Source organism: Mauremys reevesii, linkage group 8 (genome assembly GCF_016161935.1).
Source record: "Mauremys reevesii isolate NIE-2019 linkage group 8, ASM1616193v1, whole genome shotgun sequence".
Taxonomy (NCBI): domain Eukaryota; kingdom Metazoa; phylum Chordata; order Testudines; family Geoemydidae; genus Mauremys; species Mauremys reevesii.
Window position 1 is genome coordinate 71,810,831 of NC_052630.1, and position 16,010 is coordinate 71,826,840.

General features: G+C 42.6%; 1 protein-coding gene and 1 long non-coding RNA gene across 5 annotated transcripts in view; one reads left to right on the top strand and one right to left on the bottom strand.

Moving 5' to 3' along the window:
- The window catches only part of MFSD14A (major facilitator superfamily domain containing 14A), a 43,461-nt gene extending 33,955 nt beyond the window's left edge, over window positions 1–9,506 (bottom strand). The window contains exons 1-4 of one of the 4 annotated variants that reach the window (XM_039484719.1): window positions 9,236–9,502; window positions 7,121–7,199; window positions 2,174–2,269; window positions 265–327 (exon numbers count right to left, since the gene is read on the bottom strand). In XM_039484719.1, the coding sequence (XP_039340653.1) occupies window positions 265–327; window positions 2,174–2,269; window positions 7,121–7,183 (222 nt within the window). In that variant the 5' untranslated portion in view covers window positions 7,184–7,199; window positions 9,236–9,502. Of the gene's footprint in view, window positions 1–264; window positions 328–2,173; window positions 2,270–7,120; window positions 7,200–9,235 lie in introns of all 4 variants that reach the window. The other 3 variants (XM_039484721.1, XM_039484720.1, XM_039484718.1) reach the window with 3 other exon arrangements.
- LOC120370278 lies at window positions 136–7,578 on the top strand. Its single transcript, XR_005583683.1, has 3 exons — window positions 136–197; window positions 3,711–3,852; window positions 7,139–7,578. It is a non-coding gene; the product is annotated as an uncharacterized LOC120370278 (long non-coding RNA).
- Window positions 9,507–16,010: the final 6,504 nt, after the last annotated feature.

Consider the following 16,010-nt stretch of genomic DNA (forward strand, 5'->3'; position numbering starts at 1 on the left):
ATTGTATGATCTTGGGCTATTCAAAAGGCCTATTTATTCCTCAGTCAAACCAAGTAAAGATTTTAGCAAAAGCAAGATTAAAATAAAGTGCTGCATTTGAGCTCTCTGTGGTAAATTTACCCTCACATTTTATTCACAGCTTGAAAGCTATATTGGAAGGCTCTCCTTATTCCACTTAAGGAAGCATCAGCACTCATGTATGTACCCCTTTATTGATTTATTTTAAGTTGTACTCTATTGATTTAGACTGAATTTTCATCCTACCTTTACTCCTTGGATTAGGCCATTCATTAGAAATGTATGCTTTGGGAAGGTTTCATGTAACACCTATGAAAGAATTATGTACATTACATACTGCATTATCCATATTTCACAGTACTAAATATGAATACAGACTCAAAAATTAATATATCTGAGGCATATTATACCAACAATTTTAATATAAATTACAGTAAAATCCACCATGAAATTCAACATCAATAATCTCACTGTCAAATAGTCCACTACAGACATTTGCATAGTAGACTACACAATTTCTAATAGTAAATTATGCTATGCTTCTTACTTTCCAGAAATAAAAGCACCAGTGCATAAGCTACAATGTTAGCACTAAGCTGCAGGTCAGGAAAACTAGGAAAGAAGAATCTTCAAAATCACAGTGTATTTTCTCCACTTTTTACCACATAAGACTGGCAAAAATTTCATTAAGTTTGATAAAAGTATCATTCCTACTTCAATGAAGAGGAATACTGTTGTAGGATATCCTTAAATAAGGCTATGCTGTACTTATGTGATAGACTGGTTCCGACACCAAATACACTACTTTTCACAAAGGTCTGTTTTGCTTAAAAGGACTTCAATATCATGGAACACAAAACACAGGTAGATACTGCATGGAGAATGAATGTACTGCTCAGATGGTTTGAATACACTTTTTTGCATACTAAAGGCTCAGCTACACCTACAAATTATATCAATCTAGGTACAGCGCTCAGAGCTGTGCAAATTTTGTGCCCTGTGCAACATAATTAGGTCAGCCTACCTACATCTACAATGGGCATTAGGTTGACTGAAGTGTTTACAAGATAGGATCATTAGAATAGAATATCAGGATTGGAAGGGACCTCAAGAGGTCATCTAGTCCAACCCCCTGCTCACAGCAGGACCAATCCCCAGACAGATTTTTGCTCCAGATCCCTAAATGGCCCCCTCAATGATTGAACTCACAACCCTGGGGTTAGCAGGCCAATGCTCAAACCACTGAGCTATCCCTCCAGAGTGCTTGACGCTCTTAAGCCTAGTCTACAAGGCAAAACACACTTTTTTACCTATAGATTTCTACAATGCAGCCATGACACAACCCCTCCCCCCCTCCAAACCATTACTTCCCTAACCAACAGAGCTATGCTGGCAAAACTTTTAAGTTTAACCCTAACCTGAATCTCTGTAAGCCATGGTGCATAATTATGGCATATAAACAAGAACAGAAGTTAAAAATCTTCTTTCCTTATATTGCAGTTTATCAGGATACAATATCTGTCCATAGACTTCAGGGGTGGGTGGTATCACACTTTAAGTCATATCACTGACTGTAGCATAAATCAATTACTTAGGGCAGGAGTGAAAACATGTTTACAAAAGAGAAAGTTTCTACTTGCCATCACCTTGTTAATTACCAAAGGTTAAAAAGACAGTACAGAAAAATACACAATATTGAATGTGTTAGTTTTAAAGAATGGCCAGGTTCAGTAATGCTCCTTTAAGATCAAAGTCACAACGTTCTTAAAATTGGGACTGGAATCCCCCCCATTCCTAGATCCTACTCTTGTGCTCAAGATAGACCTCTGTCTGTGGGGGTAAAAAAAACAAAAACCCTCAAACTTTCTAAGTATTTTGTCTCAAAAGTGTGTACAATTAGCATAGATTACATATGTTGATATGTGGCTAATATCAATAAACCCAACTCTACATGGATTGTTTAATCTTCACCACATTCAGTAACATAACACACAAGATGTTCTTCCAAGTGTGAAGTTCAGGCCAGCTCAATTCCACCCAAACTTTATTTTCAAGTTTAATGCTGTGATAATACTGCAATGAACTGAATAATAATAATAAAAGGCTAAAATAAACTTTTCATGCAATACAGAAGTTCATTAACCACATTACTTACCACCAAAGTAGGTGCTGTCAAAAGTCCCCAAGCAAAAAACTCCAAAAAAATCACAATGACAGCATGGTAGACACTAGGTGAACCTATTCCTTGAGGCTAAAACAAAAACAAAAAAGTTGTTACTACAGAATATTTAAAAAGCTGCTTTATTAATAAGAAAGTTGTCAAATGTTGGTTTATAAGCAAGAAATTGTTAAGATGAAGTATGGCTCAAAACAAGCTGTTTTAGGAATCTGAATAACTGTCTTGCATATGGTGAAGCATAATGAATGACTGGAAGTGTCTTAAAGAACAGCACTGTACAAACTGCAATGCCAATTATTATAAACCTCCATGTATAGAGAAAACTGAGGAAAAATGACTTCCCTCTAACAAGATTCCACTATTTGAAGTGAGACTCTTTTCTTGGGGAATTTCATATCTTTTTCTCCTCAGGGAAGGAAACAATTAAGTTCACATAGCAATTAGAAGTCAAAAACCAAGATTTAATTATTCCAAATCCTGATTAACTGGCTTACCAACCAACTTTGGTTCTTACCAACAAACAGTGCTTCTATTAGTAAAAGCTTGTGTCTAACTAAATACAAAAACTTGTTGAAATACATTATCTAAAACCCATATGAAAGAAAATAAATTCACACAATGGAAAGTCCACCACAACTTGAGACTAGTATTAGAAGGTTTTCCCCCAAATGCTGGGGAAGCCAACAAATAGACTCAATATGTATATCAAATGTGGGACAGAGTCTGAAATGTTTCTTTATATTATTGTTGAGTTAAGCTAAAAGTGGCTTCCACAGAAGGGAATGTATGGAGATAGAAAGTTAAGTGTGGAAGGGATTTGGGGTGAGGAGAGAAATCCTGATCAGGCTCAGATACTTCATTACATGCTACATCAATATGCCAGGAAACACTGGAGAATTATTTAAGAGAATGACACGAATGACCTGCAAATTAAAAATGCTACACAAGTGGACTTTTTTTAAATTTTTTAAGTCAAAAGCTCTGTCTCAACACCTACTCTTTCAACACTCAAGGGAGACTGGAGAATGAAGAGGCAATTCTCAGCCCTGAATTAGATTTGGTCTACTGTGTTCATATGACTAAATAAAAACAGACAAAGATTTGGATTTAACGGTGCTCAAATCTTATCAGCTGTTCTTGCCGTCTTGAGATTTCTGCCACTCTAACTCAGCTATTCTTACAAGATTTTGGCACCATCCAAGCCAGAAAAATAATTTTTCTGGTTTTGCATCAGGTGACTTGTAACCAAAGCTATGGGAACAGGTCTAAATACAGCTACTGGAACTGGTAAACTGCACTCACCACCCATAGAATTTGAACAGATTTGAAAAAAAGCTTGTTGTTTCGACCCATCTCTAATAAAAGCTTTATATTCTGTAATGTTTAGTGGAAAACATGTTTCAGAGTTTTTAGTACCATGGTTACTTCTGCCCTTTTCTTCTTCCTTCCCTAATTACCACACACATGCCCAGCATATTCATAAATACTCTTTTGCTACACTTTTGTTTTCCAGTGAGCAGAGATGACTTTACAATTTTGTAAAGGGGCCAGAGAGCAGCTTGAACTCACAGCACCACCCATGCCTGCAGGAGCTCCTCTAAGTTTCACTCCCATCACACCCTGACTACAGTACAGGATCCAAAGGGTAAACTTCTGTAAGTACCACAGGCAACAAATACTCTTTTCCCTCCCAGGCTACAGATCAGCATCAGACTTGCTCCTGCACAATGGAGCCTCCCTCTCAGCTGCTATTGCTGGTTCCTCACTGTACCAGGGAGTAAAGAAACAGTTGGCAGAGTCGGGGTAAGAGAAGTAGTTACTGGCAGCTGCTCAGCAGACAACCACCTTACGACCCCAAAGTCAGAGGTCAAGAGCTTTTCCAACATTTCTATTATGGGCAAGGCATGAAGAAATAACAGTTTCTCTCTACCCCACTAACACCTTATCTTGGGCACGGGAGAGCAGGTCAAGGAAATGAATCAGAGACTGCACTGAAGAGCTTCACTGCTTACAGCAGTAAATATTTTTAAAGAGATGGGGGAAGGTGCCTATCCTTATTTGCCACTGCATAAGCCACAAGATCATTTAACTGGATGTTTGTGCTAAAATGATCAGATATGAATTAGTGTTGAAATTTAAACCAATAGGCTTAAGCACTAACAGACAACTGAGTTGAGAGAGAGGGAGCTAACTTCTCAGAGCTACCATATCAGCTTCTCTGTCTACTGAATGAAAAGATAATACTACATTTAGAATATTTGTGTTATAACTGCAAGTACAAGAAACTTAATTTATAAAAATGCAAGTTTCAAGATTCTGCAGAACCTTGACTGTCATGGGATTTGATTAATACATCAAGTAGGCCTGGAGTCTGAAAATTAATTACATAAAACACTGTAGTAGTATGCATCAATTAAGTGTGAACAAAATAAAGGAGAAAACACTAAAGGCATTTCAAAACAACATTTTTACATCTTCCACAACAGAAATGTATTTTAGCTATAAAAATTAAAGTCTAAAGGCAAAAGTGTAGCTAAATACTCAAGTTATAACTGGAATCTGACACTCATGGTAGAAGCAGATGTTCTTTGACTATCTATTCCGAGCATGGCAGTTGTGTTGGGACAGGTGGCGCACTAGTTGAACTACAGAAATCCCATCTGCCAGGTCAGATAGGTGTCTTTCTAGTCCAAGAGGATTTTGTATTATAGATGAAGCCAGCGATAAAATAAATTTGTATGTGGATCATAGCTAGAAGAGAGATACTTCTACTGATACAACACTGTAAAAACCTCTAAAGCAAGGACAACTTCAAATGTACAATCATAAAAGCTGAGAATCCACTTGTAATTAATATAGTTTACAAACCAGAATAAGTTTAGATGTAAATTACAAGAAAAAGATTTGAGTTCTCCTGCTCTAAGTCACCCTGTCATACCCAAGTATCATAGTTCAAATTTCCTTTCATCAATGGTCTGAGAAGAATGAGTATTGTACCTATGATATGAATTGCAACAAATCATCAGAACAGGATGAATTAAGGAGAGGGCCTGAACTACTATTATTGCCTTCCTTTGGTGAGTCTACATCACAAGTATTTTACTAAATGTATTTTGTATTTCATTTATTTGACTATGGCTATTTAACAACTGTACAAAGGAGGATAGCACTACTATAAGATCTTTATTGCACTTGTACAGGAAGTCTACCTGCAGTCACTGCTGTAAGCACCTTCTTAAATTTAATCAGGACTGTGAGTTATAAGAATACATAGTGACATTACTGCCAAATCAGGTTTGACTGATGTTCTGACATTACAGAGTACACAAGAAGCCACATTATTATTCCAAAAGACATTCCTACACATTGCCACCATACTCTAGTCTTTTTACAGAAAATCTTGCTGAAATTAATGGTGTATAACTCTACACCTTGTTTAGGAAAGTATACAATCCCACGCTCTGAAAAAGATTTGTGAATGTGCTTGGATGGGAAACCTAATCACAAAGCTAACATTGGGCTAGTGTAGGAGAACTGGAGAGGGGCACAGGGGAACCAGGGTAATAATGGTTTCAATCACTAGGGATAAGCATATACTATAGTAGACCTACAGACCTTCCCTATCATGCATTTGAGCCACTGACAATGAATTCTTGCAGAGAAAGGGACTACTGAGTTTCTTTGGGGCTAAAAAATTCAAAATATAATGATTTTACCCCATAAGTAATTGATAAATTTAAATATGCATATTTAAATTTTTTTTTATTGCTACTGGTCCGCAAATTAGAGAAATTCAAGGCCCTTTCAATTTACCTGATCCCCAAAATATCATTTAGCATGTCAGGAAAGTGAGGAATTGGGGAGGATGAGAATAAAACTGAGGGCTAATTTATGGATTTTTTTTTTTTAATGTCTACAGTGTGATCCATACATCTAAGCAGTTCTTGCTGCCATTATAAAGAATATAGTCTAGTATAACAGCATACAGCCTCAACAGGTCATTAACTCACAAAAAATAAAAAGTCCGAATACCTTTTCCCTACCTGGGTTTGAGAATAGGCAAATATTTCCACAAACAGATCACATACCAATATCTTCCCAAACAGTTGCATGTTTCCATACATTTGAACTCAATGTACTTTCAAATGGGCTTGCACTCAGCTTTTAATACTGGTAACTGACACCAAAGGCACTATTTTAGGTATAACTGAATGACATTAAATTTTTCTCCTTATCCCTGGATGCAGTTCATCCAAGTGGAAATTAGAGGAATGGCACTTCTGTAACAACTCAATTTTTTTCCAGTAAGAAATTCTAATTTCACCAGTTGCATGAACTAGTGGAGCATAAAAAAAAGTTACTCTGTCTGTATTCACTCACTATATTAGTCCTGTAAAAAAACATATGTGCCTACATGTTTGTAATGCCATAAGTTTTTACTTTGTAAAGAAATTACAAACACTAATATTGGTCTTTCACAGTAGATATTTATCAGTCAAATATGAACTTGCTTTGCCTCCGACCCTTAAGTAATCTACATAGTAGCTCATCAAGTTGATGAAGGCAGTTCTTGGCTGCTTATACAAAAGACCAGCAAACTGATGTTTTACCTTTATTTGAAGGACCTATCTTAAAGCAATATGATTTTAATGCATTTTGAAAAGGTATCTAAACTACAGGAGTAAAGCAAGACATACATTGTTACCGTTATTTTGACTAAGGTATACCTCTCTTGTAACTGACTTATGCTGCTTATAGATTTTTTAAAAAAAGCATCTATGGCAACTTCATTCAATCACTAAGTATTCCAAGTTCTGTTACATAAAATACTTATCTATTTGTTGGGAAACATTTTATCACACTTCCAGTGAACTGGAAAACCTTACAGTACTACTTTGATACAGAAGTTTGTCTCACACTTACCCACCTATTCTTTTTCAGAATATGGAAGCCGAAGGAGACAGAACAAAGACCAAAGGATCCCATGATGGCGATGCACACACTGTATGGGTAAAGCACATCACAGATGGGCTTTTCACCAACAGCAGAACCACATCCTACTTATTATACTCAGAACTCCCTGCTCTATTCTACAATGGTTTACTGCCTACCATCATCCTGCCTTAGGCTATTGTGAAACCAACTGCTGTCTGAAAACGCACAGCAGTTTTCTAGGTGGTATTTCCTTTCAAGATTAAGAGTTTAAATATTATCTAATCCATAAATGCTGTAGACTTACACATATTTATACAGAATGGTAAATGCATGGATTTAAGTAAAGTTACCTTATATTGAACCTTGACACAAATGCTCATTACTCAAACTTACTACTTGAGAGTAAAGGCAAATCACCATACTAGGTATAGATTTAAGAAATACTTTTAAACTAACAAATGACGACCAGATGGATGCCAATAAGATAGAGAGGAAACACTTGACAGCAAGGAAACCTGCACAGCCCGGAATTCTTGATCCCACATGAGGCAGCAGCAAAGAACATAGTTTTAGTCCCTCCCACCCAAGGCTGCCGGCCAGACCCACCGGGGAAAGAGTGTCAGAAGTTCTTTGGGAACAAAGTTCCTATGCCCAGCCCACGTGCTACCTTCAGAACTCAGCATGGACCCAGCTCTGGTAGAAAGCAACCAGAGGGAGTGGAGGCCAAGTTAGGCCAATGTTCATCTGACAAGAAGTCAGAGGCAGGAGCCCTTGCAACAGAAGAGTTTATAAGGTAGCTTCTTCATCACAGGTCCCAGGTAGCTCCACCTAGAGCAGGGCTTCTCAAACTTTTTCTTTGTGAGCCCCCCCTCCTCCCCAACATGCTATAAAAATTCCATGTGCCACAACAACTGTTTTTCAATAGATTAAAAGCCAGGGCCGGAGTTAGGAGATAGCAAGCAGAGCAGTAGCCTAGATGCCCCATGCCACAGGTGGCCTCGCAAAGTTAACTTGCTCAGGGTTCGGCTTCAGCCCAGGCAGCGGGGTTCGGGATACAGCTTTCTTCCCTGTGAGTCTAACGCTGGCCGTGCTCTCCGGTTGGTTTATTTCAGCAGACACCCTGAAACCTGTCCCAGACTCCTGATTGAGAGCTGATGAAATAGAGGATCTCCCCACAAACTAGCAAGTAGAGACAACGTGGCATTGTCTCCTTCATGACCCCATTAGCTAGCGCCAGACTTCTGTCCCAGGTTGACCTGTTTTAGGCATTGCCCTCAAGCCAGAATCTACCATGCCAACTATGGTTACCAAATATTTAAAAACCAGGACACTTCAGTAGGCATGCTGGAATCTCCACTGCACCTCCCCCCCCAGCTCTCCCCCACCTCTTCCATCAAGGCCCCACCCCATCCATTCCTCCCCCTCCCCCCAAGAGCCTCTCCTGTGGAGCTCAGGTGGAAGCTAGGGCCACCCAAGGTGGGTAGGAGGCAGCCCGAGTTGAGTAGGAGCTGACACAGGTGATGACTGGTGCCTCTTCGCCTCCCCCACCAGCAGTAACCCGACTTTGAGTGTCCAGTCAGTAGTTCTGACCAGACACTGTCCGGTTCCACTACTGACCAGACTTTCTGGCTGAAAACCAGGCAGTGGGCCACCCTAATGCCAACCCCAAACTCCCTTGCAGACCAGACCAGAGAAATTCTCTGGGCACTCAGGCTCCTGTGTCCACCTCAGCACTGCGTTCAGCGTTTCAATGCCCTTCCCCGATCCGGGGTCTAGCTAGACTAGCCTCACTTTGCTAGGTCCGCCCCTTCCCAGGCCCAGCTCCCCGAACCCCAACGCACCATGCCTCATCGGCTCCGGGCCACCCCCCAGGGCGCAGGGCGCCAGCCTGGCCTCCCCACAGCAAAGGCCAGTCCCTACATGCACCCGGGCCTCACCTCAACCCACGCTTCCTCCCCCTGCTTCACTGGGTCTAGCCAGCGACCCCGCACGCCGCCGGGCCGGGCCCTTCCCTCCAGCCAAGGCCTCGCCCCAGCGGCCTTCGCACTCCCCTCCGTGCCACAACCAGCCCCCGCCACGCCCCGACCAGCCCCCAGGCCTCACCGTGCCGCCGTCCTTAATGATGATCTTCTTGGCCAGCATGATGCTGCGGTTCACGGCCCGTTTCTTCTTCTTCCCCCCCTGGGTCATTTTACCATCCTAGGGCCCCGGGGGGGGGGGCACGCTGGGCGGCGAGCGGCGCGGGCCCTTCCCCAGCAGCCAGGCCTTGGCTTCCCCGCTCCGAGCTAGCGCCGCCGCCGCTCACCGACCACACGCCGCCATCTTGGGGAACAGCACCGGCCACTCTCACATCACGCGACCCCCCGATTGGCTGAGCGCGGCACGTGGGCACGGATACCCCGCCTCCTCACGAGCTGGAACGAGGCAGCCGGGCGGGAACGCCTGACAGTGGGCTCGCGCTCGCGCCCGCCCGCCCGCCAGCCGCTGGGGTTTCCCAGCTCTGCGATGCTCCCGCCCGGCGCCCCCGCTCTCCGCCGCGCTTCTGGGTGGAGGGACGGCGCTCAGCCCCCGCAGCGCCTCCCTGTCGCTCCCCACCGCTGCCGAGGAGGGTTACGTGCCCCAGGCAGGGACGACAGAGTGTCCCTCTCACCGGGCCCGCTGGGCTCGGGGCTTGCGCCTTCCTCCTGCAGCCCTAGCAGCTCGGCTGTAGCGACACAGCCTGTCGCTAAAACCTGTGGAGTGCAGACAAGCCCTGAGAGTATCGTAAACCCAAGGGGTTAGGCCAGCATAGCTCACAAGCGCTGAAGATTTTTGTCCCTCATCCCCACCGCACCTGTCAGCCAGGACTGACTAAAGTGGCTCCAGGCAGGGCGACAAGATTTGGGGGCACCAAAAAGCAGTGCCCACATTTTTTTTTACACTACCTTGGAGTCACATCTTATGCAGGGGTTAGGTTCTGAGGTCAGTGTGTAAGAGGAAAATCACATATACTGTACTTTATGGTAATTTTCACTATGCACTGTAAAAGCAGCAAAGAGTCCTAGGGCACCTTATAGCCTGACAGACGTATTGGAGCACGAGCTTTCGTGGGTGAATACCCACTTCGGCCGTTGCATGTAGTGGAAATTTCCAGAGGCAGGTATAAATAGGCAAGCAAGAGTGAGTCAGGCTTGCATATTTATACCTGCCTCTGGAAATTTCCACTACATGCATCGGCCGAAGTGGGTATTCACCCACGAAAGCTTGTGCTCCAATACGTCTCTCAGGCTATAAGGTGCCCCAGGATTCTTTGCTGCTTTTACAGATCCAGACTAACACAGCTACCCCTTTCATAGTATACACTGTATACACTAGAACAGGGGTTCTCAACCTACAGCACACATGCCAAAGGTGGCACGTGTGCCACTTTTAATGGCAGGCTGTGTGTCCTGGCCGCCACTGAGCCTGCTGCCAGCCTGGGGTTCCATTCACTCAGCTGGCAGTGGGCTCAGCAGAGTCGGTAGCTGGTACTCTGGCTGGCAGGAGCCAGCGGCTGGAACTCCAGACTTTTGAAAGTTTATAATAAGCAATGCTCTGGAGGGAGGGAAGGGGAGTGGGGTACAAGGTGGAAGTTTCGCCTGGGGTGCAAAATATCCTTGCACTGGCCCTGGCTCCAGGGTCCTTGGTCTGTTTAAAAGAGCTGGCAAGGCCGGGGGGATGGGGGGTGGTCATTGTCCTGAGAGTCATGGCATGGTATCCTTTCCCCATGAAACCAATCCAGGTTCCCATTAAGCTTGATTTGTGTGCAACAGACAAGGAGTACTACTACACTTATTTTTGGACATCATACTGTTGCATCACCCTACCCAAAGAACTCTGTGTAGCTTGAAAGCTTATCTCACTTGCCAACACAAGTTGGTCCAATTACAAATACGGTATTTTCTCACCCACTTTGCCCCAGTACCACTTATGACAGCAGACTCCACCATCCATGGGGTAGAAGAGCAATGGAATAGTATTGGCAAATTAACATTAAAAAATGGGGTTGAGAGAGGATGTTTAAGCTGGGTAGGAAATACTCATAACAGGTTTGGAAGTGTGGGTAAAGTTAACTAAACCCTTGTGTACAAATAGTTTTTCTACTAGTACAACAAAACTGGCCCCAGGACTGACCCCTGGAGCACTCCGCTTGATACTGGCTGCCACCTACCCATTGAGCCCGACACTCTATCCACTTTATACTCCATTTATCCAATCCATACTTTTTTAACTTGCAGGCAAGAACACTGTGGGAGACCGTATCAAAAGCTTTGCTAAAGTCAAGATATATCTCATCCACCGCTTTTCTCATATCCACAGAGTCACTTATCTCATCATAGAAAGCAATGAGGTTGGTCAGGCATGACTTGCCCTTGGGGAGTCCATGTTGACTGTTCCTGATCACCTTCCTCTCCAAGTTCTTAAAAAATGGATTCCTTGAGGACCTGCTTCATGATTTTTCCAGGGACTGAGGTGAGGTTGACTGGTCTGTAGTTCCCCGGATTCTCCTCCTTCCCTTTTTTAAAGGTGGGCACTATATTTGCTTTTTTCCAATCATCCGGGACCTCCCCTAATAGCCACAAGTTTTCAAAGATAATGGCCAATAGTTCTGCAGTCACATCAGCCAACTCCCTCAGCACCCTCAGATGCATTAGATCTGAACCCATGGACTTGTGCATGTCCGGCTTGTATAAATAGTCCTTAACCTGTTCTTTCATCACTGAGGGTTGCTCACCTCCTCCCCATACTGTGCTGCCCAGTGCAGCAGTCTGGGAGATGACCTTGTCTGTGAAGACCGAGGCAAAAATTTTTTTTGAGTATTTCAGCTTTTTCTACATCATCTGTCACTAGGTTGCCTCCCCCATTCAGTAAGTGTCCCACACTTACCCTGACCTTCTTGCTAACATACCTGTAGAAACCCTTCTTGTTACCTTTCATATCCCTTGCAAGCTGCAACACCAATTGTGCTTTGGCCTTCCTAATTACACCCCTGCATGCTTGGGAAATATTTTTATACTTCTCCCTAGTCATCTGTCCAAGTTTCCACGTCTTGTAAGCTTCCTTTCTGTGTTTAAGCTCACCGAAGCTTTCTCTGTTAAGCCAAGCTGGTCGCCTGCCATATTTGTTATTCTTTCTGCACAGCGGGATGGTTTGTTCGTGTAGCCTCAGTAAGGCTTCTTTTTAAAACAGCCAGCTCTCCTGGACTCCTTTCCCCATAATATTAGCCTCCCAGAGGATCCTGCCCATCAGTTCTCTGAGGCAGTCAGTCTGCTTTTCTGAAGTTCATCTTATATGACAGGGATAAATCATGAATACAACTTATGCATTAAAGTTGTGATATGGGCTGCAACTGCAATAAAGAATAAGGTATTCAAAAGTTTAACAAATAGAGGAGGGTGGGGGTGCCCAAGACACTCCTTGCCTGTGGTGCCATTTGGTCTAGGGTCAGCTCTGGTCTATATAATCAATAAATGGTGTAGGGAAGAGAAAATCCTGATGAGCTTCAACATGGTATTAGTCTGATCACTCCTGAGATTAGAAAACCTACAATTAAAGCTGTCCCCACTTTACTGTAATTTGATGCCATAAATAATTAGGCTTTTAAAGCTTTATTCTCCCTTTGATTTACAGAGATAACTGCCAGTAACTGTAATGGATCTAGTGTGGGTCACACACTCCTTAATCTGATGGAATTTGTTAATTTGAATTCTTTTAACAAGACCACTTTCCAGTACAGGACACTGTTGGAGCTGGGATAAAAAAAAGTTTTCATTATTAGTAAACTACATCACAAAACCTTTTTAACAAACCTAATTGAAATACAGGCCCAAAAGGAACGAAGGGGAAAAAAAAAAAAAAGACTTTCAGATGGATCTCTTTACTTATCTGGAGAGTGAATGTTAGATGTTTTGGCTGTACAAAGATACATAATTATGCCAAAGCACAGAGACACCTTCTGCCCTCCAGTGTGCCTGAATAAGGAAGGAACCATTTTTGTTCTTTTGTTGAAAAACTGCAACGTTTCTATCAAAATGAACGTTTTCATTTTGGTGGAAAATCCATTGTTTCAGTCTAATGTTTTAGCAAAAAACAAAACAAAAAAACAAAAACCCACCAGCTGTAGTGCTGATTTTGACATAACGGTCCTCTTTGCTCACTTGCCGGACATATGAACCTCTCTGGGGCACATGCATCATTACCCTGAATACCTTTTCATAAATAATTGATGCTGCAGTACACTTTATGCAGTGAAGTAAATAGTAGTTCCCCCCTGTACTTTTATCCCACCTAGTGTACGGGAGGTAGGCGCTATTTTTATTTCTATAAATGCCCAATCCTTTAAGCAAACAAACAAAAACATGTAGTACTAAGCCATTTGCCTCAATAACAGCCCTTGCCAAAATATCCACAGTTCCAAAATCTCTGGTTGGTTGTACTTTATTTTCTAATGCAGATATTGGATAGCAATGGAAACTAGCCTGTCCGCTTCTTTTGAGGAATTAAAGGAATAGTGTTGCTATTATTTCTTTCGAATAATCTTTTAGCTTGACTGTGGAGGCCTTTGTCAGCAAGTTCAATGTAACCTGAAAACAAAAGCCCAAGTGTGTTGTTTCAAGAAGCCCCTTTTTCAATATACACTTTTACCATTTGAAAACAGATCAGAATGAACTGGAATCTTGCATCAGTCTCAGCCTAGAGGGTTCTACCTACTAACATATGAAGGAATGCATTGTTTTCCTAATTACATTGGACATCGCCAACTATGTAAGCTTCAGTCTGAACAAGTTCTGAAAAAAGGGTTGATGTAGCAACCTCCAAGTAATAGTCCTAAGATCATGAAAGGTTAATGAACATTGATCTAAACCAGCATTCCCCTTTCTATGGTCCATGGACCTCTGATTGTTCACAGAGACATGCCACATCCCAAAGTGGCAGCAGCTCCCGGAGATGCTCTTCTATGTTGAAAACTTGGGTTGACAATGTCAGTACTGCGACGTGCAATGTTGCATGTTTACTGATTCCAGTTCATGATGTCCTGCCAACTCAACCTGGCTGGCTTGGGGCTGGCTCGGGGCTGGCTCAGATTTTGGCCAGAACTATTTGTCTCAAACTTATCAAGAGTTCAGTGTAGTGTGCTAGACGCTCAACCACTGTACCCATGTGCAGGCTGGTGGGCTCTCTCACCAGACAGAGAAGAATCAGTGCCATGCCAAAAGCTGGTTCAGGCCCTTGCCTCAGGGCACAATTTATTGGTTAAGCATGAACTTAGGTAAAATATCAAAATAAAGTAGTTCCTCTGCTCAACAATGCTACAGTTCCCAGAGGTTTTTCCTGGCCCCTGAGTCATTGCACTAACCCAGGGACTCCTGTGGGAGCCTTCCTGCTCCCTGCAGTTCTCCTTTACCAGGCCATCTGGGAGGCAGCTAATAACTGGGTTCTTTCCCTTGATACTTGCAGTTCACTCCCTCAACGGAGCTCTTGGTAGTCCTTCAACCAGGCTACCAGCTGATCCCTAGTCCCACTGCCTCAGATTAATGGCAGGCGAAGCTCGAGCCATCTCCCCATAAATGTCATCCTGTGCCAGCACACAAAAAGACCAGAATGGGAAAAAAGAAAGCACTGTTCTCTTGGCCTTACTGATTATCACGAAAGGAAACAGCTGCCCCTTAGAGAAAAATAAGCCAAAAGGAGAGATCAAGTCATCCCCTAAATGATAACTGGAGGACAAACATTGCACTCTGTTCTAGAACTGTTGTACACTTGGCTTCAATACTGCTTTTAAGATGAAAGGTTATTTTGCTGATTTCCTATCTTAAATTAATCTTCCTCTGTGCTGACTATTGACAGAATGGGAAATGACTGCCTAGGAAGGAGTACTGCAGAAAGTGGATCACAGGCTAAATATGAGTCAACAGTGTAACACTGTTGCAAAAAAAAAAAGCAAACATCATTCTGGGATGTATTAGCAGGAGTATTGTGAGCAAGACATGAGAAGTAATTCTTCTGCTCTACTCCACGCTGATTAGGCCTCAACTGGAGTATTGTGTCCAGTTCTGGGCGCCACATTTCAGGAAAGATGTGGACAAATTGGAGAAAATCCAGAGAAGATCAATAAAAATGATTAAAGGTCTAGAAAACATGACCTATGAGGGAAGATTGAAAAAATTGGGTGTGTTTAGTCTGGAGAAGAGATGACAGAGGGGACATGATAACAGTTTTCAAGTACATAAAAGGTTGTTACAAGGAGGAGGGAGAAAAATTGTTCTTCTTAGCCTCTGAGGATAGGACAAGAAGTAGTGGGCTTAAATTGCAGCAAGGGCAGTTTAGGTTGGACATTAGGAAAAACTTCCTGTCAGAGTAGTTAAACACTGGAATAAATCGCCTAGGGAGGTTGTGGAATCTCCATCATTGGGGATTTTTAAGAGCAGATTGGACAAACACCTGCCAGGGATGGTCTAGATAATACTTAGTCCTGCCTTGAGTGCAGGGGACTGGACTAGATGACCTCTTGAGGTCCCTTCCAGTTATGATTCTCCACTCTGTAATGGGAGCATGATAGATTTCATGCATGTGTTATATCCACATTGCTTTCAAATACACTTCCAAGCCAAAAACTCTCCAGGTTTCAATTTATTTAGTGTGAAATGGTCCATTTGGGAGAAGGCACTAGGCAATTACTTGCTCATATAAGGAGAAGCCTGAAAGTATTGAAGAAAAAATGAAAAAAGAGAATGCCCAAAATGGCTATTGACATTTAAACCATTAATGTAGGTGTTTCAAAAGAGCCTAAGGGAGCCAAGTCAATGGGAGTTAGGAGCCTAATTCCCTAAGACACCTTAGAAAATCCCCCCCTTAACCA